The 24,584-nt window shown below is 41.2% G+C and overlaps 1 protein-coding gene across 1 annotated transcript in view; it reads left to right on the forward strand.

The window, feature by feature from the left end:
- Positions 1–24,584, forward strand: part of homer1b (homer scaffold protein 1b) — a 61,715-nt gene that overhangs the window by 23,023 nt on the left and 14,108 nt on the right. Inside the window, exons 5-6 of the mRNA XM_029638667.2 lie at positions 20,700–20,856; positions 20,995–21,105. Of these exons, the coding sequence (XP_029494527.1) occupies positions 20,700–20,856; positions 20,995–21,105 (268 nt within the window). The remainder of the gene's footprint in view (positions 1–20,699; positions 20,857–20,994; positions 21,106–24,584) is intronic.

Consider the following 24,584-nt stretch of genomic DNA (forward strand, 5'->3'; position numbering starts at 1 on the left):
TGGACCATCATCTTGAACTTCTTCCATTTTCTAATAATTGCGCCAAAAGTTTTTGCCTTCTCACCAAGCTGCTTGCCTATTGTCCTGTAGCCCATCCCAGCCTTGTGCAGGTCTACAATTGTATCCCTGATGTCCTTACACAGCTCTCTGGTCTTGGCAATTGTGGAGAGGTTGTGGAGAGTCTGTTTGGAGTCTGTTTGATTGAGTGGAGAACAGGAGGGCTTCTTAAAGAAAAACCAACTGGTTTGTGAGAGCCGGAATTCTTACTGGTTGGTAGGTGATCAAATATTTATGTCATGCAATGAAATGCAAATGAATTACTTAAAAATCATACAATGTGATTATCTGGATTTTTGTTTTAGATTCTGTCTCTCACAGTTGAAGTGTACCTATGATAAAAATTACAGACTACATGCTTTGTAAGTAGGAAAACCTGCAAAATCGGCAGTGTATCAAATACTTGTTCTCCCCACTGTATGTAGGGGGCTGTGTGTGTGGGTAAATGAAGACATTGATGATGTTAATGTGTATGTAGCACAGCTGCTTTGTAGCACAGCTGCGCTTTAGCACGGTTCTGATTGAATCCAGGCCTAGGTATTGTGTTATAGCGGGTGTAGCTGTGTGTGTGCCAAAGGTGTGTGTAAGCAGAGATTTAAATCATAAATCAGGATTCAATTGGCCAGTTGAACATCTGGATGTCCTTCTGGTGTTATCATGGTGATGTATTACCTGGGTTCAGCAGCGGAAGGTCCATAATAGGAGAACTTACCTGACCAACTCTCCTGGTAAACAACAACAACACACTTAAAGAACCACTTTATACAGTTACAACTGTTTAAACGACACAATTGACGCCCATCTTCTCCACATTACTGCATCATTTCTTCTTTGTTGTCAGCAAAAGTAATGGTGTTTTTTCTGCAAGATATTTTATTTTTACACATATGTTTTACAATGGTGTTCTTTATTTAGTTATACAGAAAGAGAAAGAAACCCGATCCTTCCCAATTCCCAACTGCCTGTGAGGTGAAAGAGAATAGTTATTTCCTGATTCCTTCAAAAAAGAATGCCCTTAATCTCGCTAAGCTAGATGCTGTATAGTGTCTGACATTCGGTCTGTAGCGTGGAAATCAAGGCTAGAATAGTCTTAACATCTTTGTAAAGTAAGCATTGATCACACTCCATGTACAGTCGTGGCCAAAAGTTTTGAGAATGACACAAATATTAATTTTCACAATATATGCTATCTCAGTTTGTATGATGGCAATTTGCATATACTCCAGAATGTTTTGAAGAGTGATCAGATGAGTTGCAAAGTCCTTTTTTGCCATGCAAATGAACTGAATCCCCCAAAAACATTTCCACTGCATTTCAGCCCTGCCACAAAAGAACCAGCTGACATTATGTCAGGGATTTTCTCGTTAACACAGGTGTGAGTGTTGACGAGGACAAGGCTGGAGATCACTATGTCATGCTGATTGAGTTTGAATAACAGACTGGAAGCTTCAAAAGGAGGGTGTTGCTTGGAATCATTGTTCTTCTTCTGTCAACCATGGTTACCTGCGAGGAAACACGTGCCGTCATCATTGCTTTGCACAAAAAGGGCTTCACAGACAAGGATATTGCTGCCAGTAAGATTGCACCTAAATCAACCATTTATCGGATCATCAAGAACTTCAAGGAAAGTGGTTCAATTGTTGTGAAGAAGGTTTCAGGGCGCCCAAGAAAGTCCAGCAAGTGCCATGACTGTCTCCTAAAGTTGATTCCGCTGCGGGATTGGGGCACCACCAGTACAGAGCTTGCTCAGGAATGGCAGCAGGCAGGTGTGAGTGCATCTGCACACACAGTGAGGCGAGACTTTTGGAGGATGGCCTGGTGTCAAGAAGGGCAGAAAAGAAGCCACTTCTCTCCAGGAAAAACATCAGGGATAGACTGATATTCTGTAAAAAGTACAGGGATTGGATTGCTGAGGACTGGGGTAAAGTCATTATCTCTGACGAATCCCCTTTCCGATTGTTTGGGGCATCCAGAAAAAAACTTGTCCGGAGAAGACAAGGTGAGCGCTACCATCAGTCCTGTGTCATGCCAACAGTAAAGCATCCTGAGACCATTCATGTGTGGGGTTGCTTCTCAGCCAAGGGAGTGGGCTCACTCACAATTTTGCCTAAGAACAAAGCCATGAATAAATAATGGTACCAACACATCCTCCGAGAGCAACTTCTCCCAACCATCCAGGAACAGTCGATATTTTGGGTCCATGGCCTGGAATCTCCCCAGACCTTAATCCCATTGAGAACTTGTGGTCAATCCTCAAGAGGTGGGTAGAAAAACAAAAACCCACAAACTCCAAGCATTGATTATGCAATAATTGATTATGCAAGAATGGGCCAGGGCGGATTGCAGAGTTCTTGAAAAAGAAGGGTCAACACTGCAAATATTGACTCTTTGCATCAACTTCATATAATTGTCAATAAAAGCCTTTGACACTTATGAAATGCTTGTAATTATACTTAAGTATTCCATAGTAACATCTGACAAAAATATCTAAAGACACTGAAGCAGCAAACTTTGTGGAAATTAGTATTTGTGTCATTCTCAAAACTTTTGGCCACGACTGTAGTTAGTTTTCTCTCCATGGTCTCCTAAACTAGCCCGTTGGGCTGAACGGAGTGATTCCTCTAACACTGTAGTGTAGATATTCACGGAGCTCTTTTGCAGTCATCATGGCATTATAAAGGAATAATGGTTCTATCATAACTGTGATGCTCAGATGCAAGTGTCAAATAAAGCGTTACAATGGAACTTTATTAATTTCAAACTTCATTGACAAACTAAAGATGTTTTCAACAGTGAAGAAGTCGGACGCGATTACCCAGAAAGAATCACAAAACACTTCAGAAGTTCGACTGAGGGACCTTACAGATAATTGTATATATGAGGTACAGAGATGAGGTAGTCATTCAAAAATCATATTAACACTATTAATGCACACAGAGTGAGTCCACGCACCTTATTATGTGACTTGTTAATAAGCAAATTGTTACTCCTGAACTTATTTAGGCTTGTCATGACAAAAGGGTTGAATACTTTTGGCTCATGACATTTCAGCTTTTTATTTGTAATTCATTTCTGAAAATGTCAACAACAACAACAAAAAATCCACTTTGACGGTATGGGATATTGTGTGTAGGCAAAAAGTTGTAAGAGCTATAAATACTTTCTGAAGGCACTGTATGTATGCGTTGTATGGTTATTGTTGTAACCATACTGATTGTGTTCTGTGACATACATGATTGATATTTGTATTTAAAGTGAGTATAATGTTAACCAGTTGTTCCCATTGGCTTTGGCGGTCTAACTGTTAGTGCCACCCCCTACAGCACATGCATGTTTGTACACATGGTGTCGGCGTGGGTTCAAATCATTCACCACTGCCTTTCTGACATGTTCTCTGTCTATCTTCCCCAATATCTCTCCTGTGTCCAATAAAATAAAACATGTATACAGTATATAAAACAACACATTTTTTTGTTCATATTAATTGGCAGACCAGAAACATTATACTAATACCTTACCACATAACAGGCTCCACTGTCACAGAATAGCTGTATCTTTAGATTGACACTTCTAGTAGGGATACAGTCACGCCAAGAACAATGAAACACAATAAAACTTGATTGCCCAACATGGGGATATTTGCATTCATATAGCAACACAGGCGGAGAGCATGTTTCAGGTGATGCTATTCATATGTGAAGGCTAATGTTCTCAGATGTAGGAACAGCTCACTTACCATGCTGAGGTCTCTCGATGTGTGTTGCTTTCTCTGTGTGTGTGTGTCGCTGTCTGCAGAGTAGATGGATCCAGTTCACAAGCAAGTGGGTTTAAGTAAAATAACAGAAGTCTTCCTCATCTTATAACTGTCAGGTCCTTCTGTTGTGAAAGCTCTCCCTTTCTCTCCTGGTCTCTCCATCTCTTCTGCCTTTCTCTCTCTCTTCCTTCACCTCACATGTTCTCTCTCTCTTTGAGTCTGGTTGAGGCGTGTGAGCGGTTTTTACATTTGTGTGGCTGTGTGTGGAGGTGACAGCCTCACAGTGGGTGTGTGTGGGACGAGGTGTTGTCTCTCTCATCTGCGTCATGTGGTACGCACACGCACACACACACTGAGGGGGTGGCTGTGTTGTGTAAGATCCCAAGGCATTGTGAGAGTTTGTCATTATGGAATACTACATTGTGTGTGTGTGTGTGTGTGGTGTGTGTGCATGCCACTAAGAGGAGATACTGCAGAGTGTGTGGGAGAAATCACTCCTATTCAAAAGGACTCTCAGCGTTAAGGTCTTTATTTTCCACTCTAACAGCTGCATATCCATATGTGCTGAGATACGGGCTGAATGAGTATTACCCTAACAGGTGAATCGGGTGAGGAAGATGGACTGTGGAGTAATGTTTGATGTTTTTTATGTATTATTTCTTACATTGTTAACCCATAAAGTATTCAGTGTTATTACATACACCTGGGAAGAACTATTGGATATCAGAGTGACGTCAACTTACCAGCTACCTAAATTCTATCAGCATTTTGACTGTAGCACTCGCACTGGTAAAACACTGGGTCACTGCTACTCTGACTTTTGCTCCTCCCTTCCTACAGACAGAAACTCAAACAGGATGTACCCGTGCTAAGGACTATTGAACGCTGGTCTGACCAATCGGATTGTTTTGATCATGCAGACTGGGACATGTTCCGGGTAGCCTCAGGCAATAATATTGACGTATACACTGATTTGGTGAGGTGAGTTTATAAGGAAGTGTATTGGAGATGTTTTACCTACTGTGACTATTAAAACCTACCAGAAACTGTGGATAGATGTCAGCATTCGCACAAAACTGAAAGCACGAACCACCACATTTAACCATAGAAAGGTGACTGGGAATATGGCCGAATACAAACAGTGTAGTCTTCTTCTCCGTGGCCGACGTGAGTAAGACATTTAAACATGTTAACCCTTGCAATGCTGCCGGCCCAGACGGCATCCCTAGCCGCGTCCTCAGAGCATGAGCAGACCAGCTGGCTGGTGTGTTTACGGACATATTCAGTCTCTCCCTAACCCAGTGTGCTGTCCCCACATCCTTAAAGATTGCCACCATTGCTCCTGTACCCAAGAAGGCAAAGGTAACTGAACTAAATGACTATCGCACCATAGCACTCACTTCTGTCATCATGAAGTGCTTTGAGAGACTAGTCAAGGATCATATCACCTCCACCCTACTTTACCTGTCACCCTAGACCCACTTCAATTTGCTTACCGCCCCAATAAGTCCACAGATGATACAATCGCCGTCACACTGCACACTGCCCTATCCCATCTGGACAAGAGGAATACCTAAGAATACCTAAGAATGTTGTTCATTGACTATATCTCAGCATTCAACACTGTAGTTCCCTCCAAGCTCTTCATTAGACTTGAGACCCTGGGTCTGAATCCCGCCCTGTGCAATTGGGTCCTGGACTTCCTGATGGGCCGCCCCCAGTTGGTGAAAGTTGGAAACAACATCTCCACTTCACTCATGCTCAATACTGGGGCCCCACAAGGGTGTGTGCTCAGCCCCCTCCTGTACTCCCTGTTCACTTCCCTGTTTACATCAATTCAATTATTAAAGTGGCTGGAGTTGAGTCAGTGTCAGTGTCAGTGTGTTGGCAGCAGCCACTCAATGTTAGTGGTGGCTGTTTAACAGTCTGATGGCCTTGAGATAGAAGCTGTTTTTCAGTCTCTCGGTCCCAGCTTCGATGCACCTGTACTGACCTCGCCTTCTGGATGATAGCGGAGTGAACAGGCAGTGGCTCGGGTGGTTGATGTCCTTGATGATCTTTATGGCCTTCCTGTAACATCGGGTGGTGTAGGTGTCCTGGAGGGCAGGTAGTTTGCCCCCGTTTATGCGTTGCGCAGACCTCACTACCCTCTGGAGAGCCTTACGGTTGTGGGCGGAGCAGTTGCCGTACCAGGCGGTGATACAGCCCGCCAGGATGCTCTCGATTGTGCATCTGTAGAAGTTTGTGAGTGCTTTTGGTGACAAGCCGAATTTCTTCAGCCTCCTGAGGTTGAAGAGGCGCTGCTGCGCCTTCTTCACGATGCTGTCTGTGTGAGTGGACCAATTCAGTTTGTCTGTGATGTGTATGCCGAGGAACTTAAAACTTGCTACCCTCTCCACTACTGTTCCACCGATGTGGATAGGGGGGTGTTCCCTCTGCTGTTTCCTGAAGTCCACAATCATCTCCTTAGTTTTGTTGACGTTGAGTGTGAGGTTATTTTCCTGACACCACACTCCGAGGGCCCTCACCTCCTCCCTGTAGGCCGTCTCGTCGTTGTTGGTAATCAAATCTACCACTGTTGTGTCGTCCGCAAACTTGATGATTGAGTTGGAGGCGTGCGTGGCCACGCAGTCGTGGGTGAACAGGGAGTACAGGAGGGGGCTCAGAACGCACCCTTGTGGGGCCCCGGTGTTGAGGATCAGCGGGGTGGAGATGTTGTTGCCTACCCTCACCACCTGGGGGCGGCCCGACAGGAAGTCCAGTACCCAGTTGCACAGGGCGGGTTCGAGACCCAGGGTCTCGAGCTTGATGATGAGCTTGGAGGGTACTATGGTGTTAAATGCCGAGCTGTAGTCGATGAACAGCATTCTCACGTAGGTATTCCTCTTGTCCAGATGGGTTAGGGCAGTGTGCAGTGTGGTTGAGATTGCATCGTCTGTGGACCTATTTGGGCGGTAAGCAAATTGGAGCGGGTCTAGGGTGTCAGGTAGGGTGGAGGTGATATGGTCCTTGACTAGTCTCTCAAAGCACTTCATGATGACGGAAGTGAGTGCTACGGGGCACTCGTTTAGCTCAGTTACCTTAGCTTTCTTGGGAACAGGACCAATGGTGGCCCTCTTGAAGCATGTGGGAACAGCAGACTGGTATAGGGATTGATTGAATATGTCCGTAAACACACCGGCCAGCTGGTCTGCGCATGCTCTGAGGGCGCGGCTGGGGATGCCGTCTGGGCCTGCAGCCTTGCGAGGGTTAACACGTTTAAATGTCTTACTCACCTCGGCTGCAGTGAAGGAGAGTCCGCATGTTTTCGTTGCAGGCCGTGTCAGTGGCACTGTATTGTCCTCAAAGCGGGCAAAAAAGTTATTTAGTCTGCCTGGGAGCAAGACATCCTGGTCCGTGACTGGGCTGGATTTCTTCTTGTAGTCCGTGATTGACTGTAGACCCTGCCACATGCCTCTTGTTTCTGAGCCGTTGAATTGAGATTCTACTTTGTCTCTGTACTGTCGCTTAGCTTGTTTGATAGCCTTGCGGAGGGAATAGCTGCACTGTTTGTATTCGGTCATGTTACCAGTCACCTTGCCCTGATTAAAAGCAGTGGTTCGCGCTTTCAGTTTCACGCGAATGCTGCCATCAATCCACGGTTTCTGGTTAGGGAATGTTTTAATCGTTGCTATGGGAACGACATCTTCAACGCACGTTCTAATGAACGCACACCGAATCAGCGTATTCGTCAATATTGTTATCTGACGCAATACGAAACATATCCCAGTCCACGTGATGGAAGCAGTCTTGGAGTGTGGAGTCAGCTTGGTCGGACCAGTGCTGGACAGACCTCAGCGTGGGAGCCTCTTGTTTTAGTTTCTGTCTGTAGGCAGGGATCAACAAAATGGAGTCGTGGTCAGCTTTTCCGAAAGGAGGGCGGGGCAGGGCCTTATATGCGTCGCGGAAGTTAGAGTAACAATGATCCAAGGTTTTTGGTTGCGCAATCGATATGCTGATAAAATTTAGGGAGTCTTGTTTTCAGATTAGCCTTGTTAAAATCCCCAGCTACAATGAATGCAGCCTCCGGATAAATGGATTCCAGTTTGCAAAGAGTCAAATAAAGTTCGTTCAGAGCCATCGATGTGTCTGCTTGGGGGGGGGATATATACGGCTGTGATTATAATCGAAGAGAATTCTCTTGGTAGATAATGCGGTCTACATTTGATTGTGAGGCGGATTGCGGCCTAGCCTGTTCGTATCTAAACAGCTACAGGAAATCCTAGGCCTCGATTACGCCCACACCCTTAACCGTGCGCACAGAAGCCTACAGTCCGCACCGAAGAATGGGGAGTCGCCCAGACCTATCATAGTCAAATTCCACTACTTTCAGTAGAAGGATGGTGTCTTTCGAAAGGCATCATCGAACGGCTCCCATCACCCACAAAGAGGTCAGCCTTCAACGAGGTGAGGGGGCTCCTAGATCGCTGCCGGGAGTCCAAGTTCAGCATTCTCTACCCACTAGTGCTAAAGATCACTACTCCCTCCGGCGAGCAGAAGACATTCGTGGACCCAACCAGGGCCAAAGAATACATCGTCACGCACCTACATCCATCCACAGGACAGACGGTATATGACTAGCTAGCCTTTGTAGGCCCGTACTTTGCCCCTGGCCCTAATACACTAGGCATTCTAACGTGACTAAGGACCACCTAACTAGTGAACTCATCTCTTGATGAGAGACGTGCCTCCAACCTGCCAAAATGGACAATTATTCTTCCAGTAACTTAACTTTATAAACAAGGATGGCGTGTGGTGGCATGTTTTTACAAGGACAATATAGTATTTTATTGACATGGCAAAATTAGCTTTTTACCAACTAGCTGCGGCTGGACAGCCTAGATGGTGCAGTACTAATTAGTCTAGTCGCTACCTAAGACTAGCCACTGAACTTTATATTTCCATGCCTTAATAGGATACCCTACCAGTATACTGTGGGCATGTTTAATGCCTGCAAGTTTGTATTCCCAAAGGACCACGTGTATTATTCTTTACTATTTGACTGGTTGGCCTGCTTTTATGCTTAGTGGCTGCTGGCACAGGACCGCAGGTTGGACCGGTATTAATTACCAAGCGTTTGCCAGTAATATTTCTGTGTTCTGCCTTGTGTCACGACTTCCGCCAAAGTCGGGCCCTGTCCTTGTTCGGGTGGTGTTCGGCGGTCGACGTCACCAACCTTCTAGCCATCACTGATCCATTTTTTAAAATGATTTTCCATTGGTTTTGTCTTGTCTAACTTCACACCTGGTTCCCATCCCATCAATTACATGTTGTGTATTTAACCCTCTGTTTCCCCTCATGTCCTTGTCGGAGATTGTTTGTTTGATTGTATGTTTGTGTGTTGGTGCGCGACGGGTTTTGTACCAACTTTTTGCATCGTTCACAACCTCTTAAACCTTAGCCCCACCCATCTCTTTAAGAATTGACATGTGAGCCCATGTGCTAAACAGAGTGAGTAAGGTAGTGTAGTTTAGTAGTAGTAAACAACCAAAGATTTCAAGATTAAAAGTGTTAAAAATAGTAGCCTACAATAAAGTGTATTTATACCTGGAGTTATCTAGTCCTTGGCCTATATCCTAATCTGACTTTGGTGCAGGTCATGTTGTTCTTCACATTACCGTCTCTGGTAAACACACAATTTATCAAATAAAATAAAATTGTATTTGTCACATGCACAGGATACACAAGGTGTAAACGATACAGTGAAATGGTTACTTGCATAGAAGCAATATCAAAAACAGAGTATCCAGATAAAATAATTTAATAAATATTTGATCATTATTAGCTGACGCTTACTTGACACACTTTAAATGGATTGGTTATGTGAATGAAGTGCTATAACAACCACCCAGCCACATCTAGCTAAGTGGATGGGTCACTATTGTCTAGACATGTACACATGTTCATGAAATACAATAGATGGCCATAATCACCCCCAGACACACCTGGCTAACTTGATGGGCCATGTAATCATCTGGCAAGGTAGAGTCTTTTGTTTAGACATGTAGCTAGCTAAATAATGAATCAGCATAATCACAACTCATACTACTACCAATACAAACATTGTCATAGCTGTAGTATGAATCTGCAGGTAGCTAAAGCTAACCAACCAGGCTATAACTAACAATGCAAATGGATTTCTGAATCAAAAAATAATACTACACAGATCATACAACTAACTTTAGCTAGCAAGCTAGCAAGCTAACATTCGCTAGCTAGCGAACTGTACGCTTTTCCAATGAAAATGATTTTCTGACAAAATTAGAAACGTACAGTATCTGAAAATGTAGCTAGACTCTTACCTGTATACATGGATGAACGTTTCATGGCAGACTGGAACCATTCAACTCCATTTAGTTTGTAGCTACATCTTGTTTGGGAAGTATTGTGTCAAGTCACTCCGGTTCACACTGACTGTGGTGTGTACAGAAAGTAGCCCATCACTTTTTCCAACCGATCTGTCAAATGCGCCTGCTAAATTCAGGGCATCAATGTTGTTGAGAAAAGTAGTAAAACTTTTGTAGTTCTCGATGGCTAACGTTATATCTTTCAAAAATGGCGTGGAGAAAGGGCTATCAACACAAACTCAGCCGCTCACTTTATAAACAGAAGAATCCTACATGGCAGACCAATCCAAACTCATCTCCCGTCATGTCCAGGACATCCATTATCTCAGCCAGTCATGGCTAGCTGGAAGGTGCCTGTCTTTTTATGTGGCTAAACCAACTAGGCTCATAATTTAACATTTTAATTTGTACTTGTGGAAGGAATACAAATGTGTTATTAAGGCACATGTTCTAGAAGACATTTCTGCCCAAAAAAACACATTTTGATAAAATGCCTCTCCGGTGAAGACGTGCGACATACACTTAGTTTCCTGAAACGAGTCACATATCACACTTACAGTGCATTTGGAAAGTTCCCCTTTTCAACATTTTGTTATGGTAGAGTCTTATTCTAAGATTAATTAATTTAATAGTTTTCCTCAATCTATCCACAATACCACATAATGACAAAGCGAAAACAGGTTTTTAGAAATGTTTGTACATTTATTCAAAATAAAAACAGAAATACCTTATTTAACAGAAATACCCTTTGCTATATGACTTGAAATTGAGCTCAGGTGCATCCTGTTTCCTTTGATCATCCTTGAGATACTCCTACAACTTGATTGTAGTCCACTTGTGGTAAATTCAATTGACTGAACATGATTTGGAAAGAAACATGCCTGTCTAGATAAGATCCCACAGTTGTCAGTGCATGTCAGAGCAAAAACCAAGAACCACCAAGACTCTTCTTAGAGCTGGCCGCCTGGCCAAACTGAGCAATTGGGGGAGAAGGGCCTTGGTCAGGGAGATGACCAAGAACCTGATGGTCAGTCAGACAGAGCTCCAGAGTTCCTCTGTTGACATGAGAGATGACAACCATTTCTACAGCACTCCACCAATCAGGCCTTTATGGTAGAGTGGCCAGACGGAAGACCCTTTTCAGCAGCAGAGTCTGGGAGACAAGTCAGGATTGAGGGAAAGTACAGAGAGATCTTTGATGAAAACCTGCTCCAGAGCACTCAGGACCTCAGGCTGGGTCAAAGGTTCACCTTCCAACAGGACAACAACCGCAGGAGTGGCTTCGGGACAAGTCTCTGAATGTCCTTGAGTGGCCCACCCAGAGCCCGGACTTGAACTCAATCGAACATCTCTGGAGAGACCTGAAAATAGATGTGCTGCAACACTCCCCCTCCAACCTGACAGAGGTTGACAGGATTTGCAGAGAAGAATAGGAGAAACTCCCCAAATACAGGTGTACCCAAGAAGACTCAAGGCTGTAATTGCTGCCAACATACTGAGTAAAGGGTCTGAATACTTATGTAAATGTGATATTTTCGTTTTCTTAATTAAACACATATTTATTCGTTCCAAATAGGACAATTAACAATTTCAGAAATATGCCCCCCTCCATGCATACCCCCCAACCCAAAGAGACAAAAACATAACGTACATAAAATCACATAAAAAAATTAAAAAAATGAAGACATCACATTTTCAATAATAAAACATAATAAGATAATGCAGATTACTCTTCAATTTTAGCCAATATTCACCTAAAAACTAGAGAATATGCAGATTTACAATTGAACAATTGAGCAATTGAACATCTAGGTTGTAATAGACAGCGGTCAACAATTTTATTTTATCTCATATGTAAAGAGATATTCTCTGGGAAAAGATTTAGGATGCAAAGTTTAGGGATTAGTGGTATTAGGTTAGACTCAGAGATATAGCGCAGTACTGAGCTCCAAAACGTTTGTATCTCAGCACACTGATACACAAGGTGCCTAAATGTGTGTTACATGTAACACACAGGTCTAAGATGTATTAGGGTCAAATTTGTGGATCATCCACAGGGGTGATATATGTGACCGACCGGCTCAAATCGGTCTATGTAGCAACATTTGATGTTATTATGTGTTTTACAGTGGATAAAAGTAGAGACTCAGAGCTACAAAATGTTATATTATACACTACAGTTGAGCAACAATGGGAAAGTCATTTTGCTTTGGAATTTGATAAACTTGTAAACTCACTTTTGAGTCTTTTGGTACTATTACTGGATATCAGAGTTGTCTTTATGAGTAGCTTTTCCCATATAATAACGTAATTTGACCTCTCCCATAACACATATTACAGGGATGCAAACTAGTCACCTTTTGGCGAAAGTCACTGTTTTGAATCCACTTTTTATTTTACACATAGAGACTGATCTTGTAGATCATAATCCTTGTTGCTTAATTAGTTAAAACCTTAATTTCCCCCAGCATGTTTCAGTGCAAAGAAAAAGTGTCACCTTTTAACAGAGAGCGTTTCTAAAGGGGTCAAAGGAGGTTGAAGGCCGATTGTTTTACACTGGAAAAAATAAAGCTTCTCAATTAAGTATTTAAAAAAAATGCTTTTGTGGTAAGTTAAATCTTCACTTTAGTTCCTCAAACGACATTAGCCCCTTTTTCATTTGTATAAGTCCATTACTTTAACAATAACTTTTCTTGCCCATTCTTTAACTTCTTGCGTCGAGCCATCCCGGATCCGGTATCGTGACTACAGCCTCAAGCTCATTACCATAACGCAACGTTAACTATTCATGAAAATCGCAAATGAAATGAAATTAATCAATTTGCTCTCAAGCTTAGCCTTTTGTTAACAACACTGTCATCTCAGATTTTCAAAATATGCTTCTCAACCATTGCAAAACAAGCATTTGTGTAACAGTATTGATAGCTAACGTAGCATTTAGCATAGCATTTAGCGTTAGCATTCAGCAGGCAACATTTTCACAAAAACCAGAAATGCATTCAAATAAAATCATTTACCTTTGAAGAACTTCGGATGTTTTCAATGAGGAGACTCTCAGATAGCAAATGTCCAGTTTTTCCTGAAAGATTATTTGTTTAGGACAAATCGCTCCGTTTTCTGCGTCACGTTTAGCTACGAAAAAAAACCTGTATCCAGGATTGTGTAAATCTATCCGCAAGCTCATTAGCATAACACAACGTTAACTATTCATGAAAATCGCAAATGAAATGAAATTAATCTATTTGCTCTCAAGCTTAGCCTTTTGTTAACAACACTGTCATCTCAGATTTTCAAAATATGCTTTTGAACCATAGCTAAACAAGCATTTGTGTAACAGTATTGATAGCCTAGCATAGGGTTATGCCTCTCTTTCAGCATGCAACATTTTCACAAAAACCAGGAAATAATTCAAATAAAATCATTTACCTTTGAAGAACTTCAGATGTTTTCAATGAGGAGACTCTCAGTTAGATAGCAAATGTTCCGTTTTTACAAAAAAATATTATTTGTGTCGACTAATCGCTCCGTTTTGTTCATCACATTTGGGTAAGGAAAAAAATATATATATATATATATTAAGTCATTAAAACGCAAACTTTTTTCCAAATTAACTCCATAATATCGACAGAAAATGGCAAACCGATGTTTAGAATCAATCCTCAAGGTGTTTTTCACATATCTATCGACGATAAAATCCTTCGTGGCAGTTGACTTTCTCTTCTGAAGAACTGGAACGCGCATGGACCTACAGATTACGCAATAATTTCAACACAGGACACCGGGCGGGACACCAGATAAATGTACTCAAATTAGCCTATCAGACGCTTCTAAAGCCATGACATCATTTTCTGCAATTTTCCAAGCTGTTTAAAGGCACAGTCAACTTAGTATATGTAAACTTCTGACCCACTGAAATTGTGATGCAATTCACTGTAAGTGAAATAACCTGTAAACAATTTTTGGAAAAATGACTTTTGTGTCATGCACAAAGTGGATGTCCTAACCAAGTTGCCAAAACTATAGTTTGTTAACAAGACATTTGTGGAGTGGTTGAAAAACAAGTTTTAATGACTCCAATCTAAGTGTATGTAAACATCCGACTTCAACTGTAGTTAAGTTGTTTTTATCTTTCTGATCTTTGGGAAAAATAAAACGTTGTGAAGCCAAAGGAATTGCTTGAAATAGATAAAGAAAGGTGGACTACTGGATTTTGAGATATGAGGGAGTCAAACCCAAATCTATTTTTTACTAGGCAAGTCAGTTAAGAACAAATTCTTATTTTCAATGACGGCCTAGGAACAGTGGGTTAACTGCCTGTTCAGGGGCAGAACGACAGATTTTGTACCTTGTCAGCTCGGGGTAAGTTAAATCTTCACTTTAGTTCCTCAAACGACATTAGCCCCTTTTTCATTTGTATAAGTCCATTACTTTAACAATAACTTTTCTTGCCCATTCTTTAACTTCTTGCGTCGAGCCATCCCGGATCCGGTATCGTGACTACAGCCTCAAGCTCATTACCATAACGCAACGTTAACTATTAATGAAAATCGCAAATGAAATGAAATTAATCAATTTGCTCTCAAGCTTAGCCTTTTGTTAACAACACTGTCATCTCAGATTTTCAAAATATGCTTCTCTACCATAGCAAACTAGCATTTAGCATTTAGCGTTAGCATTTAGCATTATCATTTAGCGTTAGCATTAGCAGGCAACATTTTCACAAAAACCAGCAAAAACATTCAATAAATCATTTACCTTTGAAGAACTACGGATGTTTTCAATGAGGAGACTCTCAGTTAGATAGCAAATGTTCAGTTTTCCTGAAAGAGTTTTTGTGCAGGAGAAATCGGTCTGTTTGGTGCGTCACGTTTGGCTACCAAAAAAAAACGAAAATTCAGTTATCCAAACGCCGAACCTTTTTCCAAATTAACTCCATAATATCGACTGAAACATGGCAAACGTTGTTTAGAACCAATCCTCAAGGTGTTTTTCACATATCTCTTCAAAGATGTATCATTCCTGGAAGTATCCTTCTCCTTCTGTATCGCAAGGTAAAATGAATGCCACTGGGAATTACGCACCAATTTAGACAAAGGCCACCGGACGGCCCCCTAGAAAATGTAGTCTCTTATGGCCAATCTTCCAATGATATGCCTACAAATACGCCACAATGCTGCAGACATCTTGGATGAACGGCAGAGCGCATAAGCTCGTTCACAGCATATTCACAGCCATATAAGGAGACGTTAGTAAACACAGCGTCAAAAATCCTGTTCATTTTCTGTTTGAAGTTTCATCTTGGTTTCGCCTGTAGCATTAGTTCTGGGGCACTCACAGATAATATCTTTGCAGTTTTGGAAACGTCAGAGTTTTGTCTTTCCAAGGCTGTCAATTCCATGCATAGTCGAGCATCTTTTCGTGACAAAATATTGCGCTTAAAACGGGCACGTCTTTTTATCCAATAATGACATAGCGCCCCCATAGGTTGAAGAGGTTAAAAGACAATAGTTTACAGCATATTGAATATATTAGGCTATTGCTAGCATTAGCATAAGATTAGCATCAATATACAATATTGTTTAATTACATTTCACATATATATTTAATTGTTTACAATTTCATTACATTTTTGTTACATGTAATCTTTTGGTTCAACCATAGTGCACAATAAGCAACATCAACAGGGGGAACTGTATAAATAATATATTAATTTATAAGACTTGTTCATAGAAAATATAATTCAAATATCCCCCAAAAAATGTGACAAAGGAGGAAGAATTTGTATACAAAACAAATGTGACCATTAATGAAAGTCGCCGACAACCATCTAAAGGTGACTTCTATCACAAACTGAATTATAACCCTAGCCTACAATTCCAGCATAATATCACATCCACAGTGGAAAGCTGTTTGGAATCAGGACAAATCAGCAACAAAGAATGTGAATTTCAATGTGGGAAATTTCCTAAGATACCAACCTTTCATACAGTCGCTTAAAAACACAAGTGTCTCCTACCCCAGGTACATCCATTGTAGCAGCAATTGACTCTGTGACGTTCAACATTTCTACATTTGTGGACCACCGCATTAAACTGATGGTTGAGAATATAATATAAAAGACACTAGTCAGATGATCTCATTGATAGAGGGCTTAGGAAGGATACCAGAGGGCACCCTGCTGGCCACTTTTGATGTGGCGAACTTGTACACTAGCAAGTACAAAAAACTCTTGATGTTGCAATGATGAAAATATCTAAAAAACCAAGACAGGAATTGCTGAAAACTAAACCAAAGAAGAAAAACAATGCAACAGTCTTTTGCACTAAGTACACCAAGTGTTCAGAGAAAATGAAAACAATCCTGAAAAAGCACTGGCATATTCTGCATTCAGACAAAAAATGTAACACCTCATCAAATAACCCCCACTGGTGGTCTATAAGTGTGGTCGCAATATTGGGGATAGCTTAGTGAGATTTGACCTGCACCCTGAGCCCACTCAGACTCTCTTGACACCCATTCCAAATGGGAACTATAAATGTGGCTCATGCTCACAGTGCAATAATAGCACTACAAAAACATCCTGCTTCAGACACACACATACATGTTGAAAAATCCCTGCCAGGGGTATCATCTGATGCAAGACAAAGGGAGTAATCTATCTCATCACCTGTTCATGTGGGAAAGCCTTCATAGGACAAACAAAAATACAATTTAAACAATGCATAGCTGAACACCGCAGCTCAATCAGGTGTAAGAACACTGACTATCCAGTAGCAGCTCACTTTGTTGAAGCTAACCATCCCATCTCCTCCCTCAAATACACAGGCGTTGAGCATGTTGCTCCACCAAGGAGAGGAGGTAACATCGAGATCCTACTACTACAGAGGGAGGCCTATTGGATATCCTATTTAAAAACATTGAAAATGACATAATAATAACGAGGCTATATACATGTTACCTAACACCTTCATAAACACAATCAAGTGATTTTGTTTTTGCCCTAGCATATATGAAATTAATGAATTACACTGTTAGAATGTTGTGGTCAGAAAAAAGGAGGGTCCCTTGAGGCCCAGTGGATCTAGTGTTAAACGCCTTGCAGTTAAAATTTGAACGAATCCTTGATTCGCTATAGAACATTCAGATCTTGTTATGACGATAAATCAGGCCTTGGCCAAAAATAGAAGAACGGATTGTAGCTGATTGGCAGCTTTTCAGGCAATTAAGAAATACACTGAACAATTATATAGACACAACATGTAAAGTGTTAGTTCCATGTTTCATGACCTGAAATAAAAGATCCCATAAATGTTCCATACGCACATAAAGCTTATTTCTCTCAAATTCTGTGCACAAATTGGTTTACATCCCTGTTAGTGAGCGTTGTAGTACCATCCATCTGCTGACATCACCTCATGTTTCAGCATGATAAAGCACAGCCACATTCCTAGAAACTGAAATTGTCCCAGTTCTTCCATGGCCTGCATATTCACCAGACATGCCACCCATTGAGCATGTTTGGGATGCACTGGATGGACGTGTACGACAGCTTGTCCAGTTCCTGTCAGTATTCAGCAACTTCGCACAACCATTGAAGAGGAGTGGGACAACATTCCACAGGCCACAATCAACAATGATCAACTCTATGAAAAGGAGATTTGTTGCGCTGCATGAGGCAAATGGTGGTCACGCCAGATACTGACTTGCTTTCTGATCCACGCACCTACTTTCTTTTAAACAGATGAAAATCTGTATTCCCAGTCATGTGAAATCCACAGATTAGGGCCTAATGGATTGATTTAAATTAATTGATTTCCTTATATGAACTGTAACTCAGTAAAATCTTTAAATTGTTGCATGTTACTGTTATATATATGTTTTTAGACTCTGCTGGTGATCTGGCAAAATTTTGGGAAAACAGTTAATGCACTGAAGTGTGGAAATTTATCTCCCTCTCTGCTTTATCAAGTTGTGTCAGAGTCTAGCATCTTTCTTACTGCAGCTTTCTGCTCCCCTAATTGTGGAATCATTGACACATAGTTTAATCTGACAATTATTTTGGGTGCTATCACTAAGGCCTGGAAGGCTGCCCATGTACTCCCTCTCCACAAAGGTGGTTGCCCCTCTGAAATTAACTATCTTGCCTAGCAATTAAAAATAATATTTAATCAACACTCAGCTTAGATATTTTCTAGCTTCAAAATGTATTTTAACTGTCCACCAGTCGGGTTTCAGGCCATATCATAGCATTATATCTGCTGCTTCTTTGGTGATAAATGAGACTGTAAATTGCGTGGACAAAAGGCAGCATTGTGCTGACCTTTTCATATACCTGTTGAAGGCTTTCGACACTGTTGACCATTTATTATTAATTTGTAGACTTGTCTGAAATTGGCCTCAGTCTGGCAGCCTGCATTTGGTTTGAAAACTACCTGAAAAACAGGACACAAGGTGTTTCTTCTGATGGAACGGGACATGGTAGTAGATGCCTGGTCGCACTGGTTTGTGTCAAGAATGGCAACGCTGCTGGGATTTTCATGCTAAACAGTTTCCCGTGTGTACCAAGAATGGTCCACCACTCAAAGGACATCCAGCCAACTTGACACAACTGTGGGAAGCATTGGAGTCAACATGGGCCAGCATCCTTGTGGAACGCTTTTGACACCTTCTAGTTTCCATGCCCCAATGAGTTGAGGGGTGTGACCTCAATTTTAGGATGGTGTTCTTAATGTTTGTACACTCAGTGTACAGTACAGTGTACACTTGATGTGTATGTTTGATATAGGGCTCATCTGTAAAAGAGACCTTGGTCTCAGCATGACTGATCTCATCTCCTGATTACAGCAGATCGTCACATACAGTGGGGCAAAAAAGTATTTAGTCAGCCACCAATTGTGCAAGTTCTCCCACTTAAAAATATGAGAGAGCGCTGTAATTTTCATCATAGGTTCACTTCAACCATGACAGACAAAATGAGGGGAAAAATCGAGAATATCACATTGTAGGATTTTTTATGAATTTATTTGCAAATTATGGTGGAAAATAAGTATTTGGTGAATAACAAAAGTTTATCTCAATACTTTGTTATATACCCTTTGTTGGCAATGACAGAGGTCAAACGTTTTCTGTAAGTCTTCACAAGGTTTTCACACACTGTTGCTGGTATTTTGTCCCATTCCTCCATGCAGATCTCCTCTAGAGCAGTGATGTTTTGGGGCTGTTGCTGTCCAAAGATTTTCTATGGGGTTGAGATCTGGAGACTGACTAGGCCACTCCAGGACCTTGAAATGCTTCTTGCGAAGCCACTCCTTCGTTGCCCTGGCGGTGTGTTTGGGATCATTGTCATGCTGAAAGACCCAGCCATGTTTCATCTTCAATGCCCTTGCTGATGGAAGGAGGTTTTCACTCAAAATCTCACGATACATGGCCCCATTCATTCTTTCCTTTACACGGATCAGTCGTCCTGGTCCCTTTGCAGAAAAACAGCCCCAACGCATGATGTTTCCACCCCCATGCTTCACAGTAGGTATAGTGTTCTTTGGATGCAACTCAGCATTCTTTGTCCTCCAAACACGACGAGTTGAGTTCTTACCAAAAAGTTATATTTTGGTTTCATCTGACCATATGACATTATCCCAATCTTCTTCTGGATCATCCAAATGCTCTCTAGCAAACTTCAGACGGGCCTGGACATGTACTGGCTTAAGCAGGGGTACACGTCTGGCACTGCAGGATTTGAGTCTCTGACGGCGTAGTGTGTTACTGATGGTAGGCTTTGTTACTTTGGTCCCAGCTCTCTGCAGGTCATTCACTAGGTCCCCCCGTGTGGTTCTGGGATTTTTGCTCACTGTTCTTGTGATCATTTTGACCCCACGGGGTGAGATCTTGCGTGGAGCTCCAGATCGAGGGAGATTATCAGTGGTCTTGTATGTCTTCCATTTCCTAATAATTGATCCCACAGTTGATTTCTTCAAACCAAGCAGCTTACCTATTGCAGATTCAGTCTTCCCAGCCTGGTGCAGGTCTACAATTTTGTTTTTGGTGTCCTTTGACAGCTCTTTGGTCTTGGCCATAGTGGAGTTTGGAGTGTGACTGTTTGAGGTTGTGGACAGGTGTCTTTTATACTGATAACAAGTTCAAACAGGTGCCATTAATACAGGTAACGAGTGGAGGACAGAGGAGCCTCTTAAAGAAGAAGTTACAGGTCTGTGAGAGCCAGATATCTTGCTTGTTTGTAGGTGACCAAATACTTATTTTCCACCAGAATTTGCAAATAAATTCATTACAAATCCTACAATGTGATTTTCTGGATTTGTTTTCTTCCATTTTGTCTGTCATAGTTGAAGTGTACCTCTGATGAAAATTACAGGCCTCTCTCATCTTTTTAAGTGGGAGAACTTGCACAATTGGTGGCTGACTAAATACTTTTTTGCCCCACTGTAGTATGTTACCTTTTGTTCTGTTCTTATAAAGTAATCATGTTAATGTGTCCTCTTTCCCAGCCCCTCCATCAATAAGCACTGGGAGGCAGAGCTATCAGCTCTAAAAGGGAACAATGCTAAGCTAACAGCCACTCTGCTGGAGTCCACGGCTAACGTAAAACAGTGGAAACAACAACTGGCTGCCTACCAGGAGGAGGCCGAGAGACTCCACAAACGGGTGAGGAGGCAGAAGACATGGGAGAGAGATGGGAGATGGGAATGGTGTGTGGCGCATCAATGGTATTTGTTCAATTTATGTGTGTATCTTATTTCTGATTTATTTTGTCTCTGTGTGTGTGCGTGCATGTGTGTCTAGGTGACTGAGCTAGAGTGCCAGAACACCCAGACCCCTGTGATCAAATCCCAGAAGACGGAGCTAAACCAGACCATTGAGGAACTGGAAAGCACTCTGAAGGATAAAGAAGAGGTACGTGTGTGACATATTTGCAGACACCTATTTTATTTGATCTTTATTTTAGCATGGGGTCCCATTGGGACCAAGGCTTCTTTTCCAAGGGAGCTCTGCATGAACACAATTTATAACATTTACAACATTCAACCATTAAACATAATGAGAACGTACAATACTACAAGCAATTTAAGAAGCAAACACATTCCCTAACAAAGAGGTTAGAGGTCCTCAATTAACCTCTAGTGACACCCCATCCCGTGAACGGGTCCGTTGTCAACATCTGACACTAATTAGCATAACGCAACGGACATAAATATTACTTGAAAATATTCCTATTCATGAAAATCATAATCACCCTGTCATCTCAGATTTTCAAACATTTGTGTAAGTTTATCGATAGCATTTTTATCGATAGCATTTTGTCCAGCTAGCAGCACGTAACTTGGTCACGGAAAACAGAAAAGCAATCAAATTAAATTGTTTACCTTTGATGAGCTTCGGATGTTTTCACTCACGAGACTCCCAGTTAGATAGCAAATGTTCCTTTTTTCCCAAAATATTATTTTTGTAGGCGAAATAACTTTTTTGTTCTTCACGTTTGGCTGAGAAATCGCCCGGAAATTGCAGTCACGAAAACGGCAAAGAATATTCCAAATTAGCTCCATAATATCGACAGAAACATGGCAAACGTTGTTTATAATCAATCCTCAAGGTGTTTTTCAAATATCTATTCGATAATATATATCCATCGGTACAATTTGTTTTTCAGTTGGACCGATTGGAGTAATGGCTACCTCTTGTATTTTACGCGAGAATCTCTCTGGGAGCATCAGGTGACCACTTGCGCAATGTCGCCGCCTACGGGTATTCTTCAACATAAATGTGTATAACTACGTCACAATGCTGTAGACACCTTCGGGTATACGGAGAAAGAGTAATCTGGTTGATAACCCATTCACTGCACAATAGGGACGCATTGGAACACAGCGCTTTCAAAACATGAGGCACTTCCGTATTGGATTTTTCTCAGGCTTTCGCCTGCAACATCAGTTCTGTTATACTCACAGACAATATTTTTACAGTTTTGGAAACTTTAGAGTGTTTTCTATCCTAAGCTGTCAATTATATGCATATTGTAGCATCTTGTCCTTACAAAATATCCCGTTTACTACGGGAACGTTTTTTTTCTCCAAAAATGAAAATACTGGCACCTAGTCACAAAAGGTTAACAACTTTAACTGCTCTAGAGGCACCAGAGCATCAAGGTGCAGAGAGCTCTGCATATCATTCCATACATAGGTCGTAAAATAACTGAATGCAGATTTACCTATAGTGATCATTGTGACATCTAGCATTAGCCATCCCTCTGATCGTGTCTGGTGACTCGTATGTCTGTAAGGTAAGGTGAAAGTTTGCACAAGAGGGCTTTATAAACAAAAAGAGAGCAGGGCATTGATCTATGAGACTGGAGATGGCCAACCTACTTTCTGATTCAGAATGCAGTGATGTGTACTGAACCTATCGCCTGCATTAAAGCTTGGTGTGCTATGACACACTGGGTCCATTGCCTTCAATACAGTGGTAGCTGCATTCATATAGACGATATAGTGTAATGCCGGAATGTCAACTGAACAATTTGTTTTCTACTATTTAATGAAAGGCATACCCTATTCCTATAAAGGAAGCTCATTATAATTCTTAACTTTTAACTAACCCATCAATATGATTTTTGGAAGATAGCTTGTCGACAATCCAGATACCCAGATATTTATAAGCAGGGTAACGTTCAATGCTATATTCACCAATTTTTCACATTTGTGTTTTTTCATCAGAAAATATTTATGGGTACCTTCATCAGTGTGTAAAATATGACTGTTCTCAAATTTGCTTATTCATACATTTTAGTATTAAAATGGGTTTTGTTGCAAAATGCTATATATTTATTGTTTAGCTAGAATTGAATGTTCGTATCCTATATATTTGACTGTGATATCTGGTTGTCTAACCTGCTAAATGACTCAAATGATAAAATGTAAATATTTTACATACAAATCTCATGTTACTGTATTGATACACACACACGCATACCGACACAACACACACACACACACTCAAAATACACATACACACACACTTTTACACTCATCATTTGCCGATGCTACTCTGTTCTTTATTTTACTACTATTATCTATCATGATGCCTAGTCACTTTACCCTGCCTTTATGTACATATCTACCTCAAATACCTCATACCCCTGCACATTAATCTGGTACTCCCTGTAGTGCCTTCAGAAAGTATGAATACCTCCTGACTTATTCCACATTTTGTTGTGTTACATTCAAAATGGATTGAATTCATTGTTTTTCTCACCCATCTACACACAATAGCCCATAATGACAAAACAAAAACGTGTTTTAGAAATGTTTGCAAATGTATTCAACATGAAATACAGAAATGTCTCATTTACGTGTGTGTTTACACCCCTTGAGTCAATATGTTTTAGAAGCACCTTTGGCAGCAATAACAGCTGTGAGTCTTTGGGCTTTAAGAGCTTTGCACACCTCGATTGTACAATATTTGCCCATTTGTCTTTTTAAAATCCTTTAAGCTCTGTCACGTTGATTGTTGATAATTGCTAGACAGCAAGACTTGAAATATATTTTCAAGCCGATTTAAGCCAAAACTGGAACTAGGCAATCTCAGGAACATTACATTTTGTCTTGGTAAGCAACTCCGGTGTAGATTTGGCCTTGTGTTTTAGATTATTGTCCTGCTGAAAGTTGAATTTGTCTCCTAGTGTCTGTTGGAAAGCAGACTGAACCAGGGTTTTCTCTAGGATCTTGCCTGTGTTTATATCTGTATTCCGTTTATTTTTATCCTAAAAACCTCCCTAGTCCTTGCCAATGACAAGCATACCCATAACATGATGCAGCCACCACCATGCTTGAAAATATGAAGAGTGGTAATCAGTGATGTGTTGGATTTGCCCCAAACATAATGCTTTTTATTTTTATCCCCCCTCATCTCTCCTGTAACTAATTCCTATTGCTGTAAATGAGAATGTGTTCTCAGTCAATTTACCTGGTAAAATAAGGGTTAAATATATATATTTATAAAAAGATGACTTATTGAAGGCACTGTATCCCAACCAGAAGCCATGAATTACAAGCAACATCTGCACTGAGCTAAGAGCTTGAGCTTCCTCTTTCAAGGCAGAGAACACTAATTCGGACTATGACCTCGGAGCAATGAAAACAGGCAACAGGCAATAGTCTTGCAAACTATCACGGATTACAAAAGGAAACCCAGCCGCAAGCTGCCCAGTGACGCGAGCCTACCAGAAGAGCTAAATGCATTCTTTGCTCGCTTCCAGGCAACCAACACTGAACAATGCATGAGAGCACCAGCTGTCCTGGATGACCTTGGGATCATGCTATCCATAGCCGATGTAAGACCTTTAAACAGGTCAACATTCACGTACTATCAGGAGATGT

Source organism: Oncorhynchus nerka, linkage group LG27 (genome assembly GCF_034236695.1).
Source record: "Oncorhynchus nerka isolate Pitt River linkage group LG27, Oner_Uvic_2.0, whole genome shotgun sequence".
Lineage (NCBI taxonomy): Eukaryota > Metazoa > Chordata > Actinopteri > Salmoniformes > Salmonidae > Oncorhynchus > Oncorhynchus nerka.